This window comes from Pteropus medius, unplaced genomic scaffold (assembly GCF_902729225.1).
Source record: "Pteropus medius unplaced genomic scaffold, Ma_sr-lr_union100, whole genome shotgun sequence".
In the NCBI taxonomy this organism is placed as follows: domain Eukaryota; kingdom Metazoa; phylum Chordata; class Mammalia; order Chiroptera; family Pteropodidae; genus Pteropus; species Pteropus medius.
Window position 1 is genome coordinate 44,591,350 of NW_024340849.1, and position 23,549 is coordinate 44,614,898.

General features: G+C 39.9%; 1 protein-coding gene across 1 annotated transcript; it reads right to left on the minus strand.

Annotated features, from left to right (window-relative positions):
• Positions 1 to 14,723: 14,723 nt before the first annotated feature.
• On the minus strand, positions 14,724 to 21,647 carry TMEM200C (transmembrane protein 200C). Its single transcript, XM_039838703.1, has 2 exons — positions 21,196 to 21,647; positions 14,724 to 18,339 (listed from the first exon to the last, which is right to left on the minus strand). Exon 2 carries the CDS (start codon positions 18,230 to 18,232, stop codon positions 16,355 to 16,357), a length of 1,878 nt encoding a protein of 625 aa, XP_039694637.1. The 5' UTR covers positions 18,233 to 18,339; positions 21,196 to 21,647; the 3' UTR covers positions 14,724 to 16,354.
• Between the last annotated feature and the right edge of the window lie 1,902 nt (positions 21,648 to 23,549).

The following is a 23,549-nucleotide window of genomic DNA, read 5'->3' on the forward strand; positions in this document are numbered from 1 at the left end:
AAATTGCAATTATGGCACAAGGAGAGAAAAGATTCAAATAGATCAAGATATCTAGAAATAATTTCATCCAATAATTTGTAATCTCCATCTGAGAATACATCACACTTTCCTTACTGTATAATTTTTATTTACCTAACTCCTCTTTTCTTGCATGTTAACCAAATGTTTTGTAATTTTTTTTAAGTTAAGAGGGATTTTTTTAAAAAGAAAAAAATTTGTAACTCTTCATTGACTCATTTTATGTGTTATGATTGAGATAGGTTTTGCCCTCACAATTGCTCTTGAAAAATTTGGACTATTTCTTCTAATGGAAAAAGCAACAAAACTACATATGTTCTAAAATAAAAAGAGGTCAATTTGGTACAAATTTTAAAATTCAGTTTTTAGTTGGTTTGAAATAAGAACTATCTTCATTGTCACAAATTAATACTATGCCACTTTTGTAAAACTGAAATTATATTTCTAGAATCCTCTTTCATGTATGGCTACAGGTTAGAGTAGCCTAAAGACCAGAAGGTGAAAATAAAGTATCCACCATCTTTCTTGGAAGTTCATTAAAGATATGGTGACAGTAGAGCTGACAGAAGGTTCCAGTTTGTCCTAGATTTCCTCCACTCTGTGTTCAGCTCTTAGTTCCAACTGCTGAACCTATTGCCCAACAGTGGCCTCAGGTAATTGGTGACAGATCTACAGAGGTAGAACTATACAGAGGCACAACTTCCCATAGTCCTCCCCATGAGTTTTTCCTCCTTAGTCCCATTTTGGCATCTGGACATGCCTGGTTTCCCAGACTGACTGGTTGGTGCCTTCTCTGAATTTCTAACTTACTTCCCAAGAGTGCACTTTCCTCAGATACTCTTAAATGGTGTAAGGTCTAATTTCTACATAAATACCTTATTCTATAACTCATATTAGTTCTGCTTCTCTGATTGAACCTTGATTAATGATTATTGGCACTGAAAATGGTTTCTAGGGAAAAGAACCTAAGGATGAGAATCTGGAACAGGTTCTCTGGCTTGAATAGATTAAAGGCATTAATGACACATTTCCAGTGAGCACAGCAGTGTCAAATAGTTACTTAAATTAGCACTTTTAATAACCTATAATCAATTGCCTCTAACAGACAAGATGTTGGGTAATCAAGTGACAGCTGCCACAAAATATTTTAGTAAAAATAAAGAGTATAGTGATGTTGGTTGTCTGCTTCTAATCATGCTAGAGAGTTTAGAGAAAGAAAATTGAGCTCAGGGCTTAACTTTTCCAGCTGTTTTAAGAGCTATAATTGTTCTTTTAAAAAAAAAAAACCATCATCTCTTTTAATTGATAAGTTGGGATTTTTAAAAACCAAACGTAAACTCTAATCTTGCAGGAAGCTAAATTACAGTACAAATTGAATATAAAATTTTGCAAGGTCCCCTAGAAACATAAAAGCTACCAAGACTAAATCATGAGGAAATGAGAAATCTGAATAGACAGCTATTACCAGTAAAAAGACTGAATCAATAATAAAAAATACTCCAAGAAAAAAAGTCTTGGACCTGATGGCTTTGCAGGTGAATTTTATCAAACATTTAAAGAGAACTAATTTAATTGTTTTCAAACTTTTCCAAAAATTGAAGAGGAGAGTATACTTCCTAACTCATCCTGTAAGACCAACATTACTCTGATACCAAAGCTCAACAAAGACAATACAAATAATAATAATAATAATAATAATAATAATAAAACAAAATAAAACAAAAAAAACAGACCAATATTCCTTATGAACATTGATGTAAAAATCCTCAATAAAATACAAGAAAACCCAATTCAGCAGCATGTTAAAAGGATTATAAACCATGTCTAAGTGGGATTTATACTGAACTACAAAGAAGTTTCAACATACAAAAATCAACCAATATACCACATCAACAGAATAAAGTAGGAAAACCATATAATCGTTTCAACTGATGCAGAAAGAGCGTTTGACAAAATTCAACGCCTTTTCATGATAAAAACACTCAACAAACTATGACCAGATAAAAACTACCTCAACATAATGAAAGCCATATATAAAAACCCCACAGCGAACCTCATGCTCAAAGGTGAAAGACTGAAAGCTTTTCCTCTAGGATCAGAAACAAGGCAAATATGCCACCTGTCACCACTTCTATTAAGCATAGTACTGAAAGTTCCAGCCAGAGCACTTAGGCAAGAAAATAAAATAAAACTCATCCAAATTGGAAGAGAAATGTAAAATGATCTCTGTTTACAGACGATATGATCATATATGTAGAAAACCATATAAATTCCACAAAAAATTTATTAGGATAAATGAATTCAACAAAGTAGTAGGATGCAAAATCAACACACAAATATCAGTTGTGTTTCTACACACAAAAAATGAACAATCTGGTAAAGAAATTAGGAAAACAATTCTATACAATAGCATCAGAAAGAATAAAATACAGGAATTAACAAAGGAGGTAACACCTTGTACAATAAAAACTATAAAACTTTGCTGAAAGAAATTAAAGACATAAATAAATAGAAACACCTTCCATAGTTGTGCATGGGAAGATTTAATATTGTTAAAATGTCAATAAGACCCAAAGCAATTTATAGATTTAATACAATCCCTACCAAATCTCAATGAAAAAGGAAAAAAAAAATTCTGTACGATGCTACGACATGGATAAAACTTGAGGACATTAAGCTAAGTGAAAGAAGCCAGTCACAAAAAGACAAATATTGAATGTTTACACTTATATGAAATACTTAGAGTAGCTAAAATTATAGAGACAGAAAGTAGAATGGTGGTTACCAGGGACTGGGGAGAGAGGAAAATAGGAAGTTATTTTTTAATGAGCATAGTTTCAGTTTAACAAGCTGAAGAAACGATGGTGGTAATCGTTGCACAACAATGTGAATGTATTTAATATTACTGAACTATACATTTAAAAATGGTTTAGATGATAAGTTTTATGTAAAGTGTATTTTACACACACACATAAAATTAAACAAGAGCAGCAGTAGAGCCCACTCCAGGGCAGCCTGGAAGAGTGTTGGTGAAAGGACATTCTCTTGTAGGAAGAGCTTCAAGCAGTACACCTGGGTATTTATTTTGCATAAGAGGAGAAATATCCAGAAGTATGACTCTGAATTTAATCAGAGTATGTGTCAGAACTTAGAAGGAACTTAATTAGAAAAATGGTGAGACGTTTTTTTGGTAAAGAAGTATATGAATAGCCCTATTTGAATGAGCATAGAGTGTGAAGATATTTGTGTCCCATATTAATGTTCACCATAGAACAGCCTTAGTAGAGGAGAATTTTAATAATCAGGTACACAAGATGATACATTTTGTAAATTTCAGTGATCTTCTTTCCCAGCCACCCCTATTGTTATCCAGTGGGCTCATGAACAAAGCGATCATGACAGCAGAGACAACAGTGAGCCTTCAAAATGGCACCAGGCTTGATTACATTGGACTGCTTTGTCATGAGAGGGTCCAGATTTTATTCTCACTGGAATAACACTTACCCTGGATATAGATTTGCCTTCCCTGCTGGAAATGCTTTTGCCAAATCCACCATCTGTGGGCTTTCAGAATGCCTTTTTTCACCATCATGGTATTCCATGCAGTTTTGATTCTGACAATATCACTAAGTTTACAGCAAGTGAAATGTAGCAATGAGATTACGCACACAAAATTTACCAGTTTCAGTCATCTAAACAGCTGGCCTGAGAGAATAGTGGAATGGCCTTTTGAAGACTAACTCACAATACTGCGGAGTGGCAACATATTCTCTAGAATGTGGTATATTCTCTGAGTCACCAATCAATATGTTTTGATGTTTCTCCTATAGCTATGATTCATGTGCCTAATAATCAAGGGGTGGAAAGGAGTGGTTCCTCTCACTATTACTCTTAATAACTTACTAGTGAAATTTTTGTTTCCAGTAGGCTGCAACTCTGGGCTCTGCTGGTCTAATGAACTTAGTTCCCAAGGAAGGACTGCTTCCACTGAGAAACACAGTGTTAGTCTCTTCATGCTAGAAGTAGAGACTGCTATGTGGCCTTATTGGGCTATTTGTACCAATGGACCTACAGGCAAAGAAAGGAGTTAACAGTACTCACTTATATGATTAATTCTGACTGCTAAGGCGTAAGTAGTTTGCTACCACATAATGGGGAAAGAGGCTGAATGGAATTCAGGAGATCCTGATGGTGCCTGTTGGAATTCCCATGTCCTATAATGAAAAATGACAACAACCTGACATAGGCAAGGAGGCTCCTGGCATAGACCTTTGAAGAATGAAGGTTTGGGTCACCTACCAGGAAGGCAATCACAACCAGCCAATGTGCTGGCTGAGGGTGAAGGGAATATAAAGTATGAAAACTTTTTCTTTTTTCTCCCCACTCTGGCTCTTCTTTTGTCTAACTTAAGATATATTAATAGTAGTTAACCTATTATATCTCAATACTTAAGCTACAAAATAGCAGAGGGTTGGATGTGACTTAACTACAAGAGAAATGAACATTACTTAAAGAAGAATACACTGAATTTATATTCTTTTTTATATGGAGAGGGTTAGTGTGTTTTCAGTTGTGTAAGAGATAGTTGTATCATGTTGGGTAGAAGCATGAATTTCTTATATCTTTTCTTGGAAGTTAAGTATGGTTAAAGTGGTGTATATGGATGCCAAATTGACAACAGATGGCCTCTGGTGTTCTTTCTAACTCTGTCAGCTTGGTTAGGCTGAATATATTTTTCTAAGAATATATAATGCACTGTATGATTCTGAGTTAGAGTTGGCCAAAAGGTCAATTTGAAGAAGGAGGAAGCAAAGCAGTTGTCTTCACTTTTAGGTTAGATGAAGTTGCCTTCTTTCTGCTCCACCCCATGTCCAGCTCTTCTTCCTGAATGACGACCATTTGGGACACTGGCAGCCCCAGCCCAGGACACTGGGCAGTGGACCAGCGGTGGTGGTAGTTACAGACACACAGTTGACTACAGTGTCCCCGGAGTTTTCAGTTTGCATTCCCACTTTGATGGCTGGACACACTCAGCTTCTCGGGTTTCTAACTCCTCTGATACTCCAGATTTCTTCCTGGACCTTCACTTCCCCCAGTTTCTCCTACAGCTGTGCAAGTTCCCACTCCTGTACTAAACCCTATGTTTCATAACTCATGGTGCTTCTTATTTCCAATTGTATCCCAAATAATTCAAAATACTATATCAAGAAGGAATTTTGCATAGTGAGTGATTGAAAGAAGGGTGGCTTCTAGGAAAACTAGAAAATCGTAGTACCATAACAACTAATAATAATAATAGCTGGCATTTATTGAGCATCTACTATATACCAGACACAGGGCCTTATAAACCCTGTATCATTTATTTCTCACAAAATCCTTCTGATGTAGATACAAATATTATCCTATTTTGCAGGTGAGAAAATGTAGGGCTAGCTCACAGCTGAAAATGTATGTTCTTAAGTATGAAATCTATATATATACACACATACATATAAAATGTCTCTACTTGTTGCATAGTAAAATTATTTGTTTACATATCAGTGTCTACCCCTAGAGTATGCTATTTCAAGGTCAAGAGTAATTCTTCAATTGTTAAAAACAAGTTTTGAAAATTAGAAGGTTTATGATAAATGTTTGCCAAATAAATGAACAAATAAAAGGAACAGTGGTAGAGATGTAGTCGGCATTAATATTTCTGGTCAAGAAAAGTTGACAGTGACCCTCTTGTAATGGACATCGGTTGACTTTTTCAGGATGTGAGCCTAGTTACATAAAAAATTCAGAAAGAATATGGAGTGAGATCATGCTACTTTTGAAAATAATGGAAAATAAGGTTTATTATCTAGATTACCAAATATTCTGACAAGGGGGAGGGGCAGCCAGTTAGGGCACTTATCTTATAGAAGAAGAATGTAATAATACCTTGAAACATGGCATGTATTTTTATTTTAAGGAGTACATACATCTATTTAACAGTAGGGGGAGCAAGATGCAGGGAAATCTGAAATTTTAGACTGCTAAACAAAAAACGTGAAGATATCTGAATCAGCTAGGGATAAAAGGATGAGAAAGTGGTTTTACACAAAGCAGTCGAAAAATGGGGTGTTGATATGTTTTAACATTCTATATAAAACGTTTTTGAATTTCTCAGTGGAACTCTAGCATTCTAGCGCACAGTTTAGAGGAGATTCAGCAATGATCAATGTAGGTGTTCAATAACGGTAAAATAGGATAGATTGTTTTTAATATAAATTAACTGACTGCCCTTTGACAGTGGTAAAATTCCTACCATGTTTATGCCAAATAGATCGAGCATTGAACCCTTTATTATGGCCTATGGGAAACTAAAATTGCAGTGAAAATTAATGATAGTATTTAAATGAACTTCTCTAAATATAATATAGTGTAATAAGATAAAACTGTTAACGCTATTGTTATGTTTTGCTTGTTTTGTGAATAAAGCTTATATTCTGCCTTGAAATTAAAAAAGAAATTCATAGACTAGTTGTAGGAAGACTAGAGAATATCACCTTCACTTCAAGTGTATGATGTCTTCAGAAATGAATGTTTACAGTGTTACACTTTGAGAAGAGTTCTTTGAATACTCTCCATAGCAAATATTCTCTTAAAAATACCCTAGCAAGCATAAGAACTAACATAAGCTCTTTCAAAATTATTCTGACCATCTCTGAATTTTCTAATTAGATTGAGAGGGAAAAATAGCCTGTATATTCAAATCAAGCAACCTAGTTGCATAATGAATTATTCCTATTTTATTTTAATTTAATTATGCAAATTTGGTCTGAAATCAATCCTACTGCCTATAAAAAAAAAATGACATTTGTTTGGTTCACCTCACTTTTGGGGCTTTTTTTCTAATCTCATTAAATCTACTTGGCAAAGCCCAGATCTCTAAAACAGTCAGGGCTTTGCTTATGCTTATAATATTGACAATAGCAGGTCTAATGGGAATATAAACTATTTGATACGAAAACCAAAATGTAATATGAAAATCGACCATGGAAATCTTCATTGAGTCTTATGTATCTATTTTGCCAGTGTAAAAATGGGCAACTTTATTCCTAAACCTTGCCTATGATAGACTTTCTGATATAGAAATTAAGTTTTGATATTTGTTGATTTTCTTATGTTTACAGTCTATGTCATAAGAACTATGATCTGCTGTGAAGCAATGGTTTTCTTACTATGCTATATTTTTTGCTCACAGACCTCACAATAAAGCAGTGAGTTGTAGAGATGACCTTGCTTTATGTTTCAGTAGGTCCGCCGATGCACGTGTGTGCACACTCACATACCAATCACACCTCTGAGATCTCTGGTCAGAGACCTTTTGCAACTTAAAATCCCAGGTATCCTTCCATGTAACACTTTTGTTATCAATCCTAATTTTCATTTCAACAGCCCGATTCCAAAATCTGTAATTCTAGGCTAAGATCAGGAAATCAATCTCAGGCATTTATATCATTTTTAATATATTATGGTAAAAATGTTCCAGATTTTAAGAGGCCCTCTGGCTCATCTCGACAATCCCCCTTTCTCTGCCTTCAGGATTGTATGGCATGCTTATAATCAAAAGATACAATGGCCGAATTATTTATTCTGAGCCCCAATCTAGTATCTTATTGCTGTCTTTCTCCTATGAATTAAGTATGATAAACGATATTGGGCAAAAGAGAAAGCATTAACATATAGATCTGCATTGCTGACAAAGCTGTTCTCCCTAATGTGCATAAATGAAATCAGAGAACATTGAGGCGAGACTGTGTCACTTCTGGGACCTCATCATTTTCAGTGGATGTAAAAGGCTCTGAATTCAACCACCAGCTCCAAGGGTTATAATTCAAAACAGCCTATTAGAACTGGAACTTACCATTTCCTTTCAAATGACTGTGGGAGCATGGCTAAATAATTATACATCTCAACCATTGTGTAAACCAGTTTAATTAACATTTTTCAGGCATGTCACATTTATACAATCACTAAATTTTCTAAAATTACGTTGCATTAGAAATCGCCACATATCAACTTGGATTATTTTTACTCATACCCCTAATCATGCCTGAAATAAGTATTTTCTTTTCATATCACTTTATTTATTTATTTTTATAATTTGGTACTTTCATTGAAGATGATTCATACTTACAGGCTGGCCAGATGCTCTATTCAATTTACTTGTAAGTGTTATGTTTAATTGCCATTGACTTAATCAAAGTTGGCACTTTTTTTCAAGCAGTAATAGCATTATTAAATTTCTTTTTCATTCACTTTATAATAAAAGAAATCTTGGAAAGCATTCACTCCCATATCTCAACTTAGTCAGAATACACCATAAAATTAAAGCAAGTTTTTAGTATCCAACATCTGTGGGATTTAAGAAATGAGGAGGTTACAAACATGCACTTTAACTGTGTTTGGCTTTTTGGAAGCACATTTCGAAAAGATATCATTCAATTTACTCTCTATTTGAGAAGATATAAAAAATTGGGTACAAATAATTACTATATTATTAGTAAAATACTCAAATTTCTTTTAAGACTCCTTTAACTCTATAATAATAATAACTATTATTATTATTACTATTATTATAAATGCACTCATTTTTTTCTAAAGTAGCAATCCTGAGTAAGACCAATAAAATCAAGAAATGTTCTCAGGCATGAAGCTAAAATGAAATTAGAAATACAAATGGAAGAAAATATACAATCAAATGCACAAGCACTGAAGTGATATTTTGTGCTCTAAAGACATTGAGATGTGTGGGTATATAAGCAAAAGGATTAGCATTTAGGTCACCAAATTAGTCTTTTGAATTTTCTTGCTCTATCAAGAATTTTATTTGTTTCCTGATATCATTTACCATGTCATATTAACCACAGCACTTTATCTACCAGTATTTCCAAATTTTAAACTGCTTACTCAAAAATATATCTCTGTTAAAGATTTATTTAGTGGCTCTGATAATAAAATTACAATTGATAATATCTATTGAACTTTATCTGTAAGAAAAATGTTTCTGCAAATTTCTCATTTTCATGGATTATAAAAAAGAATAAACATATTTTTATTTTTGCCTTGACTGTGTTTATGTATTAAAAAGATTTTGAAGAAATCAAAATTCAAAGAAAAAGTATTTATTACTTTAATAAAATATTTGTATTGAAAAGTAGATTTTGAGGGCCTATCTTTTAGTTTGCACCTTCGTGTGTAAATGAAGTATTAGGTTGCATTTTTACAGTGTCAAACCAGTATTCTAGTCGAATGTGGTTTCAGTGAATATCCACGAATGACTGGCTATTTAGAAATTAAAAAGCATAGTCTTGGTGCCAGTTCATAAAGAATACTCATATATTTTTCATACGTATTTGCAACTAAATAATCTTTCTGTTTACTATGAACATGGGTGTGAGAAAAAAATAGGAAAGGGATGCTTTATTAACAAAGATAAATTATTTTTGCTCAGATATCAATGATGTTACAAACCGATGTAGAATACATTCAGTTATCATGTCCAGATTCTGTAAAAATGCCCTGCGTACTAACAAAAATAGTCCCCAGGTTTATGCTGTTTCCAATCCTCACAGCACAGGGATCAACAACACAACATTATCCACCATGCTGGAAACATACAAACAGCATTGCCAACTGGCAGATTCCCCATCCAGTTTTATCCACTTATACCACATATAGAGAAATGATTTCCAGAACTTGAACATTTCAATTAAATGCTTATATTAAAGCTACATATAATTCAGCAAAAATCATTCTTGCCCACAGCTAGCTTAGGTCTATATAAGAATATGGTCTGTTAGTTTCATGTATTGATACTTCTCAGTTAAGAAGTCCTGCTAGTCAAGGTCCATTGTTAAAGGGTTATAATTAAATTGCTAATGGTAGAGAATATCTAGTTTGAGTGTCTCACCACCCAAATTACTTTAATCTTAATTCCAAATATGTTTCTACTACTTACAAAGATATTTATCTATTAATAGATAGATGATAGTTGTTTTTTCAAAATAAACACCTCACTCTGACTGACATTATGGGGATATTAGGAAAAAGACAAATATAAAGCATCTTCTGATGATCTAGCGTATTAAATTGTGTCTTGCCTCTGCAGTTGCTCTTGCTGGTTCTGCTGTTTGATGTACTTTTCCCTTCTTTTTGTACCTAGCTGGCATTTTCTTTATTTTTTGAGATTCAGCTACAGGGTCCATATCATAACTCTCTCATAATTCTTACATTATATTGAAATTATTGGTTATGTGCCTGTGTCAACAACAATACTACTATAAAATCCTGTGGCCTGGAATTTTGTCTTGTTCATAGTTTAATTCTCTCCACCTACCACAATGCCTACTTGACTCATGACAGGCAGTTAAAAATACATCTTGAACTTATCCCAAAATGAATTATGTATTTTACCAAAAGGGCAGCAGCTTCAGCTAAAGCTGTTTACTCATACAGGTGAAATTATTTTCTTTTAAGTTATGTCTTTATGAAATGGAGTAATAAGGCATTTATCCACAAAACACAAAGCAATGGCCAAAGTCCTGCACTGAGACAAAGTAGTTTTTTGGCCTGTTTTGCTTCGAATGACCTAATACATCAGTTATAACAAATAACTTGCATATTTTTTTCCTTTGAATATATAGACATAGTGTAAAGATATATGAGCTTCTCAATATAAAGGCAATTCTTTGTAAATTTGCCGATGTTTATTATTATTAAAATTATTGGATGTTTAGCAATTTCTAATATCAAGTGGATTCATGTCAATAATGAGTTATGTTGAATTTCTTAAATGTTGAAAAAAATACAAATTAATGTCCAACCATGTATTTGCTGAAAAAAATATTTTCTGAGGAGTAAAAGTTACTGTACTGTTTCATTTTATGATACTTGTTTATTTCTTTGTCTAAATACATATGATCTACAAACCAGAGTAACCATGTGCTCATTTGTGAAATAAAAAGCTTTCTTAGTGACTCCAGTTTATCTTTTGTCTCTGCTCACAGTATTCTGTTTCTTCCACCTCTGGATCTGAGCACTGTTTTCCTCCCTTGTAACTGACAGTCAATCACTTTACTCTTAGTGGGACTGGGTGACAATGTGGAGTCAGAAGCACAACTAAAGGAGCCCAGGTTATTGAGACATGTGCTTAGTGATACTCCAAGTGAATCTGCATAAGCTTTTTTTAGTTTTTTGACTCCAACACCACAAGCAGAAAAAAAACTATTATTTTAGCAATGGATCAGCCAGACATTCTGTTTGTCATGCAGGGCCATACCATAGGCTAGCATTGTTGCTGGGATAAAGGTTGGGAGCCAGTTTAAAGTTGAATAAACATATTTTCAGATGATAGAAACCCTAAAATGCCCCTGGCTTGGGGCCAAGGGATAATTATAACGCCTACTGTGGTTCATGCCCATAGGGCCCTAACAGCAGCCCAGTGACATCACAGAGAAATAGATGGCATACACAAAATAAGTTGCTCACCAGGTGTTTGGAGAGTGGCAGGTAGTTGTTGACTAAAGTTGTTAGTGCAAATAGACTCTCCAACTTGTGATGACTTAATATAAAAAACATAATTTTCATATCTATTTGTCATTAATTTTGAGAAAAAAACCTAAAAGATTATTTCCCTAGAGAAAAAAGCCTCAGAATGCTTTCCAGAATTAGCCATTCAAAAATTTAATCTAAATATTCATTCAAAGATTTTTAGACCAAAAAAATTAAAAAATAAATAATAGTCTGGGTCTACAGAATACAAACTCCACAAACATAAATTCTATTCTTTATTTGGCTGTAAAATGTATTTTTACATCTTGACAAAAATACTTTTTCTGATCAAAATACAAATGCACATACTTAATTTACTCTAATTTTATGTAGTTGGGTTTTTTTAGGTTCTCTAACTAAAAAAAAAAATTTCAAAACTGCTTGTGCAAAAAGAACCCAAAATGACTAAAGATAAAACTAGTATAGAAAAAAACTTCTGTCTAGACAATTTAAATAAGTCAACACGCACCTGCTCTTCACTTCAAGTCTTCAAGGAGCCTTTTTCCCTGCCTGGCCAGCTCCACTGACAGAAAGGGGCTGTGACCACGGGGGCTAGACTGATTTTTCTGATGGGACCAGCATCAATAAACGGAAATGGAATACTCATGGCCAAACAAAGCCAAGTAAGCCAGCTTGGGCACTCGTTCATGGTTTTATAGTATTTTGATCATGAGGCCATAAGAAGCATATATCTAGCTTTCATTAGTTCCATGTTCTATTGGGGGAATTGTAGCAGCCTAAGTCCTCATTTTTTAAGATCTCTTTTCTTTCTAATACACTAAATTATAAAGACTTTTCAGTACAGTACATTTATGGTTGTCTCTAACTGAGGAGTAATTTAACCTACTAATTACTTTTCTGTATTTTGCCTTACTAATAATAGTTAACATTTGCTGGTTTATTTGTACCAGTTGTTCCAAGTTCTTTAAGTATATTAGTTTATTTAGTCCTCATTTGAATAATTAAGTCCATGAGCCAGATGCTATTTATTATCTCCATTTAACAGATGTGAAAATCCAGATACAGTGGTACGAAAGCCACTTTGAGCCACTATGCTATGTTGCCTTACACTTCAGATTTCTCAACATAACATTGTTCTGTTAATAAAAAGAAAGGCCATACTTAGTGATTCTATTTTAAATTTTTTAAAAAATGTTTTATAACACTACGTGCCAAATCTATGGTAAGCACTCTACACAGGTATTAATTCATTTAATCTTCGTTCCAGTCCCCTGAAGTAGGTACCATTATTATTCCCTTTGTATGAGAAAGAAAATTGAGACACAGAGAAGTTGAGTAGCTTGCCCATGGTCACCCAGCTAGTATGATAGATATTTGGGGGTGGGCAATGCATATGCCACTTATTGCAATTATTTTAACATTCTGTCACTGCTATTTGCCTTTAAACCAATAACTCTTTCTAATTTTTAGCAATCTCATTTTTAAATAATGGGTGGTAGGAAGGGATTCAATGATTTCTAAGATCCCTTCAAATAGTCCTATTGATTTGGTACAACAAATCCTGCAGTCACATAGGAAGAAACCTTGTGTATGCCAGTCTGAAGACTTAAATGTAAACTCCAGTTTTTAAACTGGCTGTGCATTCTAACACTTTTCTGCATATCTCCAAGAATGGTCTCTGGAAAAGGATCTAGCAGGAAGCTAAAAACGTAGAAAATATTTTGATAATCTCCAGAAATGCCAACTTCAGCTCAGCATCTGCCAATAGGTCCAGATGATACTCAACACTGTATAATATCTGACTCTACCATTCACCAGCTGTGTAACCTGGGCAGGTATTCCATTGTTCAGACCTCAGTGTCTTCTCTGTAAAATGAGAATAATAATAGTCCTACCTCAAGAGGAGCAATTGAGATACCACATATAAGGCATGGCCCATGATAAGTAGCAAGTAAAAATTTAGCATTATCGTTGTAGAAGAACTTTTCTAAGAAAGGGAAGGGAAGATCATGAATTTTTCTGGTCATACTTGCAGAGGATTCCTTCTGAGGCCGAAAGCCCAGCTTCTGAAGATTTGGAAAATTGGGCTCATCTTTTTTTACCTTCAGGAACAAAAACAAATCAGTTAAATTGCTCAATGGTTAAGATAGATGTGACTTGATACTGAACTAAATTAGTTTGCCGACGTTACTCAATTTCAGAGACTTTATGTCCTTGAGATCAGGATGAGCTAGAAGTTTTATTCGATTGGATTAAATTAACTAGGTAATCACGATTGTTAAGTCTGGTCAATTGGTTGGACTGGATTTTCTAAAGTTTGTAAGAGATATTATTCTGCCTACCCCTCTTTACTCAAAGAGGTAGTGGCTTTATTATTTACTAAATGTTTTAACAGTGCATTTTCTGAGGTCTGGAAATAGCGTTTTAGAGTACTGGAACCTGTTTTTCCTATGAAACAACCCATCAATACATTATATAAATTACCTAGTAATTTAAACAACTCATCATACAGTATATAAATTACCCAGTATGCAAGGTAATAGAGAAGAAAGCCTAAGGAAATTTGAATTTTTTTCCAAGAGTGATAAAACAACTGAGAATATTGAAATTTAACACTACTTGGAGTTTTGATTACACTAGTTTGTCACTCTTACTAGTGGAAACTCACTTTTGTTATACAGAAGAACCAAATAAATTAATCCACAACTTTAAAGTAAGCTATTAGCTTAATGCAGATCCAAAGCATGAATAAAGTAGGTCCTTTTTAAATTGATTACAGAATGTTACACTCACTGGTAGTTTATAAAGTATATTCACTTTGCAAAGTTGTATGTACAAATATGATATGATTATATCCAGGACAAAATAAACACTCTGAATTTAGGTAAAGCTTTTAGAACTGGAGGCAATCATAGAGATTATATTATCTACCAGAGGCCCGGAGGGATTAAGTGATTTACCTAAGGTTATGGGGATAATAAATAGATATTACAGATTTTAGCTAAAGCTTTCTTGAGCTCAGGTTGAGGGAAGGCCCACTCTTCTACAACATATTCAGACAACATATTATCATGATAATAATTACAATAACTATTGTTTATTAAGTATATACTCTGAACCAAGTACTCTGCTAAGCTCTGTACATATAATTCTTTGTCCCCCACCTCATAGCTTTACGAGGTATGTCTAGTTGTTTCCATTTTATAGATCAGATGACTGAGATACAGCATTTGACTTGTTCAAGGCTACACAGCTATCAAATGATGAAATCTGGGGTCCAGTCTCACTTCTGAATCTGCACTCTTTCCTCTGGACAGGCCGCTTCAACCATGAGGACCAATACGAACACATCTTTGATTGGATTTTCCTTTAAAATCTGTATTTTAAACCTCGTGCATGATAGCTTTGGCTGTGTGCAACTGCAGAATTTGATCCAAATGGCTGAAATAAATACTAATTCCTATATTCTCAGCTCACATTCAAAGGAAGAGGGCATGAGAATGGTACATTATTTGTCTACTGTTCTTGAAAATTACCTCACTGACTTTTAATAAAATCAAGTGTAAACAATCTACCAAATTATTAAAACATTACCTTTTAGCCTATGTAGGCCATGGATTAAAGATCATGAACTTAAAATAAAAAATCTAATAGTCAACTCCAAGAGGATGAAAAGGAAATAGTAAGCCTGGTGCTCTGTAAATTAATACTTTGAGGTAAACTAGAAGTATTATAGAAAATTACTATTTACTTAATGTTTCATTCTGTTTGAAAGAGAAACTCTCAAATGTTCAATACTACTCTATATTTAAAAGTTTAAAATACACTGGAAATTGAATGATGATGGCGCTGGGCACTTTGGGGACAATAACTACAATCATAATAGCAGTGTCATAGCAAAATATTTTAGATTTACCGGCTGAACTGTTAAATTTTTAATATGTTAAAAGCATTCGTTCCAAGGCAAAACGAGGCAATATTATGTTTAACTGTTTGGAAACTTCTTTTATTAAAAAAGATGTTTAATATTAATGCTATTTTCAATACAGTTGTGATAATACTCAATAAAGTATCATGTACTTGATATAGTGAATTTAGGAATGTAACAGTCCACCTAGATATTGGCTCCCTCCTATCTCCATTAAGCTAGCTGGTAGCAAAATGTAAATATCTTATTTAAAAATAAAGAGGACTTCAGGTTGGATGAGCTGAGTGGGGTGGGGCAAGGAAAGTGCTCTTTCAGACATACTCATGCTTTTGGCTTTGACTTCATTTAGCATTATCATTTCTGAGAGAAATGAGACAAATCTTCCTGTGTTCCGCAAAAGCATAGGAGAAAAAAAAGCCTGTCATTCACAAGCCGCTATGGACAAAACCAGCAGCAGAGTACAGGGGTTAGGAAAATTAGAGATCAAAAAACAAACAAACAAACAAACAAAAGAACCAAGTTGGGATAAAGTGCAGTTACTGTCAAAAATATATTATTTTGATCCTAAGAAAATTAAGAGCATTTTATCTAATGAACTAGATTGCTGACCTTTTAATACATTTGGTTTTCGTGAAACATACAATCACCATCGGACATAAAAGACTAGTTCGCCTTTTTTTAAAAATTGCTTGTAGTTATCTACAGAAATCTTGTGAATGCAATTCAAGGATAACATTCTGCAGCTCTTTGGGTATTGGATGATTTCCTCCGATAAATCCACAAGGAAAGAGGGGACTGTTAAATTCACTGATTCGAGTGGGCATTTCTCTTATTTTCTCATTCCTTTCTCCCATTACTCCCTCTTTCCTAAATGCTAGTACTTTCCGTGTCTCCATCCTCTACCCCTATGGCGTGAGACCGGGAAATCATGAATAGTTTCTCCTTGTTTGTAAACTGCCTCTGCACTGGCTGAGGTGGCTGGGCCGTGGGGGGCCGTTGGCTGGGATCTTCCGGAGGGCTCTGCTCCTCGGTTCCCAGGGGAGTGGTGGCCTCATAGTCTTGACTTTTACTGGCTACTGCGTCCACAGCCGACTCCAAGGAGGTGCCGGCCTCCCTCAGGGGAGTGTAGCCCTTATTGCTGCAAGTTGGGTCATCGGACTGGGAGCTCAGTGAGTCCAGCCTGGCGGGGAGTGAGTCCTCCAGCCGCAGAGGAGGCGAGAGGGAGACAGCTTTGGCCAGAAGGTTCGAGTCCAAGTCCGCGCTGCGCGAGAAGGGCGGGGGCTCCGGGGAAAGTGCCGCCCGGTAGTCCGGGAGTCCGCTAGTGCTGCGGCGCCGCAGGGCCGCGTACCTGCCGGTCCTGGGCAGGCGACCGCCCTGCCCCCTGGCGGTGAGCACCGTCGCCGCGCCCTCAGGCTCCTCCAGCTTTCTGGGCGCCTGGCGCGTTCCGTCCCTGTCACCACGGAGGTCGGTCAAGCTCAGGTCGTGTTTACCCCGCGGGATCTCCCGGGAGCCGCGTTCCCCAGGAGACCTTTTCCAGCTGCAGCTTGCGCCCTCCACGACCCCGCCCGCGTCGCAGTCCCCTTGCAGTGGTAGCAGCGCGAAGGCGCTCAGCGAGGAGCCCACGAGGGAGCTGGCGGTGCTCTGGCGTCCCCAGCTCTCGGGTGGGCTGCAGGGCGCCGGGCTGCTGCTGCTGCTGGCGGCCGCGGTGGCGGCCACAGCGGCGGCGGCGGCTGCCGGGCGACCGCCGGCCACGCCCGAGCGCTCGCGGTAGATGCTGTACACCGCCTCTGTCAGGCTCGGCGGCTCCCGCAGACAGCGTGGGGACGAGGCCAGGTCCGGCGGGGACGCGGAGCCCTTAGCCCCGCCGCCGCCCCTACCCAAAGCCGCGGGGTGGGGCCACGAACCCCGGGCCAGCATCGCCGTCGCCCCGAAGGCGTCCCCCGCGCCGCCGCAGACCCCAGGCTTCAGCTCCAGACCCCGCGACTGCACGTAGCTGAGGAAGCCGTTGAGTGGCGCGGCCCCTGGGGGCGCCGAGGCGGGGACCGAGGACGAGGAGGTGGCGGCTGCAGCCGCAGCCGCAGCGGCCGCCAGGTCTTTGGCACGGAGGCTGTGCACGTCGATGACCGTAGAGTACAGGTCCCGCAGATTGATGATCTTGGTCTTCTTGTCTCGGTTCTCGTGGAGCACCGCGTTAGCGCAAATGAAGAGGAAGATGCCTATCCCCATGATGAGGGGCCCGAAGACCTTGAGTTTATCAGAGTGCAGGTAGCCAGAGAAGATGTGGAAGAAGAAACCCACCGACGTGGAGGAGGATGGAGAAGGGGCAGCGGGCCGCGCTGGAGGCGTGCTCCTGGGCGCGCCCACGGAACTGGAGTTGACACCCCCCGGGGTCTCCGAATGGCCCCTGGACCGGTTTTTATTGCCACTGCTGCTGCTATTGGCCGTGGTCGGGGCATGGCGGCTGCTGCCCACGGGCGGCAGATGCTTACCGCCCTCCCTATTGACCACGCTGGCCTTGGGCCAGTAGCCCACCACCGCCATGGCTATGCCCACCAACAGCACCAGGATCCCACAGAGGGCAATGAGCCCGGAGACAGAGCACAGCTTCAACTTGCCTTTCACCACCACCACGTCGTTCTTGCGCCTCTTCTTGGCTTTCCGCTTGCGCTTGGGGACCTGGCTCGGGGGGCGGAGGGGATCCTGCTTTCTGGCTGAAATCCTCAGCAGGCCGCCGGTGGCGATCATGACGAGCAGGTGGATTGCGCGGGGGGCTAGCCCCTGGGGCGGCGGCTTGTGCGGGAAGGGCGGGGGAGGCGCCAGCTGCCCACTAGCTGCTCCTCCACTTCCTCTTGCTGCAAAGCAGAGGAAGACAGTCAGAGGGTATAGACTTGGTTGCAGCAACGTGCCAAGCACAGAAATTGTCCCGCTCCCTGATCCCACCATATGTGTGCCTCCCACCCCAGGGCCTTTACCCACTAACGGGGATGGGGTAGATGGATTAGGGAAGAGAAGCCTTGTTGCAATAATTGATAAGAGGTGATAATACACATTAAGAGAACACCTTCTTCTCTCCCCATGCCCCATCCCACACACACTCTATAGGTAATATTCAAGCATTGCTCATTTCAAACCCTAGCAGCCAACAGAGTTCTGATCATTTAGTAGAAACTAAATGTGAGGATTCAAACTAGTGGCTCAGAACTTTCCTGGCAAAAGCCACTCCCTTCGTCCTGAAATCAGAAGATTCCCAAAGGAACTGCCACAAGACTTTCAAGTCTCTACCTAAGCCAAGAGCTTGTCAAAGTGGGGCTCAAAGTCACTAAAACAGCAACAAAAGTTACTTTTATAAAGACAAAAGGAATTCATTTCACTGGATGAAAATTAAAGGTCAAACATATGCTTGCAGGCAGACAGTTTATTTACCTCAGATAACTAATAGAGAGTCCACTGCTGGGAGAACACTCTGACAATAATCTGACAATAAATATCTGCACAAAGTTTTCTTCCACCTATTATTGTTCTCAAAGCTAAAGGCAAGCAGATCATGCCTCTCACAGCCTTTTCTTCACCTCTTTTCTGCAACATCTGGACAGCTTCTTGGGGTGGAATATTTAGTTTTAGGTAACTGGTTATGTAACTGAGCTCTTCCTTCTGTCTTCCTCTCCTCCCTCAGAGGAACTCTCAAAAAGGTGTCATGTGCTAGATCTCATCAGGGATTTTGAGAGGTCCCCTAGAATCTCCAAGAGAAAGATCTCTTTCTTCTCCTGTAGGAAAAATTAAGACCTTACAAAAATTCACCACTCTGCCACAATAGCTTTCTGACCCCTTATTAATGTGCCAACACTCTTCGGAATCCCAAAATTCAAATGAGTAGGCAATTAACTAGGTACAGCAGTCTACATAATACCAATGATTTGTAGAATGACATTTCTCCAAGTGAGAACTGTTTTCTTCATCTTTTTCTCATGAGGTCACATTTAGGAAAGAAGGGTAGCAACAATCTATGGACTATTCTATAGGGCGTTTAGTTGTTTATAATAAAGCTGAGGTTAGATAAATGTACAGATGTGTCTTCGTGGATATCTGTTAGCTTCTAAACATTTCAATCTTTCTGGATCTCCAGAGTAAAACATTTTCTGTTTCACTGGATGTGTGCCCTCCTATAATAGAGATGATAAAAGTAAGGGCATTGTATGAATTTGAAAAGATTGGATATCACTTGCAAGCCTTTTGGCATTTTATCCTTTATAAAATAATTTATGTTTTAGAATAAATTACTCTTTGAAAATTTGGGATGACTTAGGTAGAATTTTTGCTTTTAGTTGATGCCTGGGTGAAGAGCTTTGGCCCTTGATTCCCTCCATTATATCAATATAGGCAGGATCTTTTCTCCACCGGTGGAAGAGCAAATGGTAATCAGCACTTTACAATGTTTGCAAATCAATATGTCCTTGGAATTTAGTTGGTTTTCAGTAAGGAAAAATACTAGGTAGGTTAGAGAGGGGTCAGTAGAGAGAATACATCTCTAACCTTTTATAATTTTGTTTTAAGAAGAAGCAGCACCATTAAGTACAAATAGATTGTAAATAGATTGTAAACACACACACACACACACACACACACAGAAAACCCAGAGTAGCTTACTGTCCATTGTCACTCCCAAAGTAAGCACATTTGTTATGTAGCTGTAACATATAGACTGCTGTACTGAGCGATCCCTAGATTCTAGCATCTTTATCTGGGAATCTGTGGTTATTTTAAAAAGGATTTAGGACTCAGACAATTTAGAAATCAACTCGGACTCAGTTGGCAGAGTGGCTCTTCCAGAGGAGAGAAGGGCTAACATTCTGTTGGGCATTGATAAGGTGCACTAGGATGCTGGATGTCTTGGGGAGGAAGGACCCCACGTGTATTTCTCCTTAGAAAGCAGCTTTGGTTCTGGGTAGAATGTAAAGAAGATTGGAATGGACTTCCGCCATTGTTTACAGAAGATCTTTAAAATTAGTTTAAGAGCTAGTAATTAACTCTCTAGTTTATTATTCCTTCAGCTCTGTTGAAAGCTGACTCCCATCTAATGTACCACCATCTGACGTGAAATACTGACAACAGTCAGATGCCATGAAGATCCACATTTGAGGCTTTTCTTCATACATGATGAAGAAAAACAAACTTAGCAGTTGAGCTTGGCTATCCTCACAATTTACTGCCTGGTGCTGGTCTTTCTGTGGTTAAGGAATGGAGGATGGGGAAATGTCTAAAAATACAACTGCTTCGAAGAGAGACATTCAAGTTCATGATGGATTAAGCCCCACTCAGTCTCGGAGGCTCAGAGCCCACAGGCTGGGAGTGCCCTGCCCTGCCCAGGACTCAACCCAGGTCCTCGACCCCCGCTCCCTCATTGGCAGGGCAGCGAGCCCCTTGCCCTTCTTTTTGGTCTGCTTATTTATGTAGGAGTCACATGAGTGCAGCAGCTGGGAGTCCGCCTCTGGAAAGAAGACAGGCAGGAGCGAAGTGCGGGTAATCCGGAACTCGCTTTATCTGGGCAGCGCATCCCATGTAACCCGCCCAGGAAAATGACTCTTTCCGAACACCCGCCGAGGGGACCTGGGTTCAGTGCAGGAAGGATGGGGAGGGGCAGCTCGGGGGCTGAGGACAGACAGAAGTGCTCAAAATGGCAGCGACAGAAGCAAAATATATCGCTCACTTACCCGAGAAGACTGGGACAGCTAGGGGCCAGCAATCGGGCGCTCGGGCGACACAAAGGAACCATGGAGAAACTTTTTCAGCCCGAGCCGGCCGCGGAGCGCAGGTACAGCGCCTCGAGGCCCTGCATCAGAGAGCGGCTCAGCATCCCCGCGGGGGCGAGCGCCCACCCCAGGCTCGCAGCCCCCTCCGGTGCTGTGGCGGGAGCCATTTCCAAGAGTTTCCAAGAAGTGTCAGGTCCTCCGCATCCTGCATTCTGCCTCGGAGCTGTTGTCCCCGCCGCTCCTCCGCCCCTCTCGGCGTGCCCTCCCGCCGCGCTCCCCGGCCGCCCAGAGCCTCTTTTGTGTGGCTGCAGCGCGCCGGGCTCCGCCGGGTGGAGTTGAGCCCGCGGCGGCTTGCGCGGCTTGGGGCGGCCGGACTGGTGGCTGTTGCTAAGAGACCGGAGCCATGACACAGGGAAATTGCTGCAGGATGGCAGTCGGTACTCGGCCCGACTTCGCTCATCAGGGGCGCACCCGCCCCCCCCCCTGGCCTCCTCGGCACCCCACCCCCACTTCCTCTCCGGCCCGCGGCGCGTCCTTTCGGAGGAGCAGCTTCCCGCGGTCCGAGGGGCGCGAGGGCAGGCGGAGGAGGGGGCCGGCGCTGGGCGTGTGGGTCCGGGGTCGAGGTCGCCGGCGGGGAGGGCAGGGCTCGGGGAGCCTTGGCCTCGGCCTTCCCCGCCCCTGGGGCGCCCCGGGACCGCCTCCCGCCTTCGCTTGGAGCTTTGTTCTTTTTCTTCCAACTACCTGTCTGAGCAGCGGGTCGGAGAGGGCCCAAAGAAAGGCCGTCCCTCCCGGAGGGTCCCCCTATCAGCATCCGAGGGGCTCTTTTGGGTGAGAGAAGAGGTAATATCCTCGTCTCCCTCTACCTCCTCTTTTCTCTTTTGTTGCCTCTACTCTTGGATACGACACAGTCTTTGCTGTTTTCCCCCCCTCCCACTTGGGAGTTTGCAGTGTGGACGCGCAGCGAACACAGTAAGTTGTCCCCCAGCAAACTCAGGTCCGGAGTGGAGCAGCCCCCGCGGAACTGGGTGCAGCGCGGACTCGTGGCTGCCTCTGCCTCACGTCCTCGCGCTTCAGCGAAGCCGGGCTTTGTGACCGGCCTCCACCGGACCACGGCATCTCCCCCGGACGCGGGCAGCTGGGGCTCTTCCGAGATTAGAATCAGCTTCGGGCTCTTCCTTGGCCAGCCCCTCCTGCTCAAACCCAGTGCGGTAATCAGCAAGCATTAAAAAGAAAACCATAATTATCCGGGAATCAGGGTTAGAATCAAAGGGGAGGTGGAGGTAGGGAGAATGTCCAAACTCCCTACGTCATTTTTAAAAAGAGAAAGGGAGAGAGAGATCTTGTTTCCTAGCTCATCCCTGGCCTCTCAACTGTAAAGTAAAAATGACAGGGAAAAGAAGAATTTCAAAGTGGAATTTCACCATGGAGTACTGAGAAAGTAGGAAAGATTTCAATTATCTATTGAAATGAGGCAGCCAAGATTCACGAAGAAAGCAACAGAAGAGCAGATGAAACAAGTGTCTGAACTTTAGGGACCAGACAGAAATATACCGGGTGTGTGTGTGTGTGTGTGTGTGTGTGTGTGTGTGTGTGTTGGTCTGTTGTATACTCTGAGTTTTGCTGTTTAAGGATCCACAGAACCCACACAGTTCTAATTTGCTGTCCACAGTTCCAATTACAAGGTGGTTCTTCAGGTATGCAGCATTCCCTTGTGTTTAAAGCTAGAGCATACACTTTTCAGAAAGAACAATAAAGACACAACCATTTACGGGTTGAAAGAGATAAATGTGGACAATGATATATGAGGTGGGAATGGAAATGGTGGAGAGAGAAGAGGGGATGGAGGAGAAATGTTTCCTAAAGGAACTCTTTCACCTGCCTGTTTGAAAGGTGGCCTCTGTCCCCCTTTCCAAGCCAATAATGACTCGGGATGATGATCAGGGCGTTCAGAAACCACCTCTTTCCACCTGTCTATTCTTGTACAGATGCAGAAGGTTAGAAAACAAGCAACAATAAAGGGAAAGTTTTATATCCTACAATGGATTGTTTCTTTTGGAGAAATCACTGCAAAGGAGAAATAACTGGGTCCAGCTGTCAATTTTAAAGGTTTTCTAGCTCCGAGCTTGCAGATTTCTTGAATCCAAATAATAATCTGGTGTTCTGTACAAAGATTGGATCTAAGGTCTCATCTCATCACACTGCTGGCTTTCAGAGGCCATAGGGGCAACTCCTATCCTTTGAGGGCCTCTGTTTGCTGAGCCGTAAAAGTGGGAATAATGTCGCAGAACTTCGTTAGGGTTTTAGGTGGATTAAGC